Source organism: Medicago truncatula, chromosome 7, assembly GCF_003473485.1.
Source record: "Medicago truncatula cultivar Jemalong A17 chromosome 7, MtrunA17r5.0-ANR, whole genome shotgun sequence".
NCBI lineage: Eukaryota > Viridiplantae > Streptophyta > Magnoliopsida > Fabales > Fabaceae > Medicago > Medicago truncatula.
The window spans coordinates 3,973,673-3,976,297 of record NC_053048.1 but is presented as its reverse complement, the minus strand read 5'-3'; the positions used below and the strand labels follow the sequence as shown (position 1 = coordinate 3,976,297).

Here is a 2,625-nt window from a genome sequence, read left to right as displayed (position 1 = left end):
ACATTAATTCTCATTGGTAAGTGATAAGTATATAATTAAAATATACTTTTCCAATGAGATCACATTTAAACATTCATTGGATATGTTAATTATATACTTATCACTTACTAAATAGAACTCAGATCACAACTGAATAAAAGACTTGCATTGATAAAATCCAACAAATAAATAGAGGTTCATCATAATACCTTAATCAAAAGGTGTTTAGTTACTCATGATAACAAAAGACATAATCACAAAGAAATAAAACATACTCTAAACACAAAAGTTGAGGAGATATGAGACTCCTCCTTCATGCTTGTAACGTTTTCCTTCCTCTTGGACCGTCAAGTTTTGAATGAATATTTGCGAGTAGAATGAGTTGTATTTATAGGCATATTTTATGCTGGGTTTGGGTTGAAATTTTGGTCTATTTCCCTAAACTTGTACAACTTTTTCGTGAACGACACGCACAGGCCGCATGGAGATGTGCGTGAGGCGCATTACAATGTGACAGAGAGAAGTTTTGCCTTGGGCGCGTGAGCCATATGGCTTCAGCCTCCGGTGAGGATTTCCGACCTTTTTCTTCATTCTTTCAGTGTTTTCTTCCTCCGACTTGTTCTTGGGGCTTGGGACATAATGTCCCCAACTTCTATGTCTTCAAAGATTTCTTGAAACTTGATAACTTTCATTTCAAAGATTTCTCTATAATGAATCAAATGTCTAGTAAAATGACTGAAAAACACACTAAAATTAACTTAAGATGACTTGTCATCATTGATTAGATAAGCTATGCACCATGATATCAATATTTATGCCACAAAAGCCGCACAGATTAGGAAGATTGTGACTTCTGAAATTGAGTGCAAATCTCTCAAGATTGAGAGGTCTCAAAAAGTTACCGGAAAAGTGTGCATAAGATATCATCGGCTCATAGATAAAACGAATATATGGTACATGTTAATATTGTGACACTACTATTTTAGCCACGCCAAAACATTAGTTCAGGTAGATTCAAAATAGTTTTGAAGAAATCTTTCATGAATACAAGTTGAGCTTACCTAGTTCAAATCTAACTGTTTTATTTCAACAACAAAATAATATCTAATTACAAATTCGTATTCTAAATAAAATTAGCAAAGGAAAATCATTTCAACATTTAAGTATTATATATCATACGAATAAGGTTTTCCCCGAAACCATTTTTAAAATAGAAAAATATCATTGATCAAAACACTAGAATTGATATTACATGATATTTCTACTTATTTTGTGAATAGATGTATTTCTCAACAAAATTATACAAATTTAAAAATTTTGCTTACCCTCGTACGTCTGACCAAATTGCCAATTCGAAGGAACAACAAAAGGAAAACCCAACATTTTTCCATCACTTGTTGTAACAAGAAATGACAAGCTTTGTCCTAACAATTTCACTCTAGTGTCCCAATTTTGTCCCCAATTGTGTGACATCGAAATCCAACCGGTCGTCTTCGACCCTCTAACACTAACATGAGAAACATCACCAGCATTGGCAACATTATACACCAAGACAATCAAAAAATAAGGATTTCCATTGAGTTCAAACCTAACACCCCCACTTTTTACACATGGAACACGTTTATACTTAACAGGAATGATACCAGCTTTGTAATAAGCAATAGAGGTAAACATTTTATAACTTAGGTCAAAGTGTTTTAGTGGGGGATTACACCAATTTTCAGTTGGCTTGTTGTAATTTGGAGGACAAAAATTTGTTGCAGTCACTGTGATTGGACCTGCATCTTTTATGCACCATTGAGGGTCGTTCACACAAATTATTTGATAACATGCACCACAAGTAAATCCATTATTGAATAGAGCAGTGCTTAGTGCTGTGGTCTCAAGTCCATATCCTTGTTTGAAGAGATCACCATAACCACAAGCCCCCTCTGCATAATTAAATATCATACATTATATCATAATATTAACAAAGAAAATAATTAAAAATGATTTTTCTTAATTTCGTGTGGGACTCGAAATTTTCGGGAAAAATGGAAATCATACATACGGGCGATCTCAACGTTCGAATGAAGATAAAAAAACTTATATATTAAAAAAAAAAAATTAAATGAGTCATCTGATCTTTATCTAACTGAGATTCAGGTGTCATTAAAAAATAACTTGGCAAGAAGAAGGGAAACTTACGCATGGTTGCAGCACCAGAGGCGTCACCATAAAAGGTTGCATGAGCATCGTACCAATTTAAGTCAATGCCATTTGACATGGCTTGTACGAGGAGCATCATGAAAAAGGTCAAAGGAACCAAAGAGTGAGATAAAGCCATGACTAAGGTATGACACACAGAAAGGGATAAAATTGTAGGTTTAACTTTGGAACCTGGATGATTGATGCATCAATGGGGTGGTATTTAAAGACATTGTAATGTACCATTGAGGACGTCAAGATTAATCTAGATAAGATTGAAGTCAATATATGGAATGCAAGACTAATTTTCATGAGTAACGTGTGCTATAATAATTATTACATTTATTTTGTCAAAAAAAAAATTATTATTAAATTTATGGAGAAAAAGAACATATCTCCATCTCAAATTATAATTTGTTTTTTTGAAAAAGTTTGTCATAAATTATAAGTCAATTTATA

The 2,625-nt window shown here is 33.0% G+C and overlaps 1 protein-coding gene across 1 annotated transcript; it reads right to left on the bottom strand.

Annotated features, from left to right (window-relative positions):
- Nucleotides 1-1,209: 1,209 nt before the first annotated feature.
- On the bottom strand, nt 1,210-2,348 carry LOC11434287 (expansin-A23). The gene is made up of 2 exons (XM_003621369.2): nt 2,167-2,348; nt 1,210-1,910 (listed from the first exon to the last, which is right to left on the bottom strand). The coding sequence occupies exons 1-2, from the start codon at nt 2,303-2,305 to the stop codon at nt 1,288-1,290; spliced, it is 762 nt and encodes a 253-aa protein (XP_003621417.1). The 5' UTR covers nt 2,306-2,348; the 3' UTR covers nt 1,210-1,287.
- Nucleotides 2,349-2,625: the final 277 nt, after the last annotated feature.